The sequence below is a fragment of the Physeter macrocephalus genome, chromosome 7 (genome assembly GCF_002837175.3).
Source record: "Physeter macrocephalus isolate SW-GA chromosome 7, ASM283717v5, whole genome shotgun sequence".
Taxonomy (NCBI): Eukaryota; Metazoa; Chordata; class Mammalia; order Artiodactyla; family Physeteridae; genus Physeter; species Physeter macrocephalus.
Window position 1 is genome coordinate 77,499,220 of NC_041220.1, and position 410 is coordinate 77,499,629.

The following is a 410-nucleotide window of genomic DNA, read 5'->3' on the forward strand; positions in this document are numbered from 1 at the left end:
GGCCGGAGGCCTGGCTGCGGCCGGGGGCCCTGGACAAGGCTGGGCTCCCGGCCCCGGGCCCATCACCTCCATCCCGGATTCGCTCGGGGGCCCCTTCGCCAGCGTCCTGTCTTCGCTCCAAAGACCCAACGGTGCCAAAGCCGCCTTAGTGAAGAGCAGTATGTTCTGATCTGGGGTCCTGCGTTGGCGGCGGCGGCGGGCGAGCGGGCGAGCGGGCGAGTGGGTAGGCCCAAGGCTGTTGTCGCTGCTGCCCTGGCTTTTTCCTTGAGAGCCTAAAGGAATCGCGATAAGAATAAAGAGAAAACGGCGTCGCCTCCATTTCAACCCCACTCCTACCCCCTTCCTTAACCCCCAGACCAAACCAAACCAAACCACACACCTCCCTGTGGCTTCGCACCTGCCTCAGGGCC

At 64.4% G+C, this 410-nt stretch overlaps 1 protein-coding gene across 1 annotated transcript in view; it reads left to right on the forward strand.

The window, feature by feature from the left end:
- The window catches only part of PHOX2B (paired like homeobox 2B), a 2,827-nt gene extending 2,658 nt beyond the window's left edge, over window positions 1–169 (forward strand). Inside the window, exon 4 of the mRNA XM_024133577.1 lies at window positions 9–169. Within this exon, the coding sequence (XP_023989345.1) occupies window positions 9–169 (161 nt within the window). The remainder of the gene's footprint in view (window positions 1–8) is intronic.
- The last annotated feature ends 241 nt before the right edge of the window (window positions 170–410 follow it).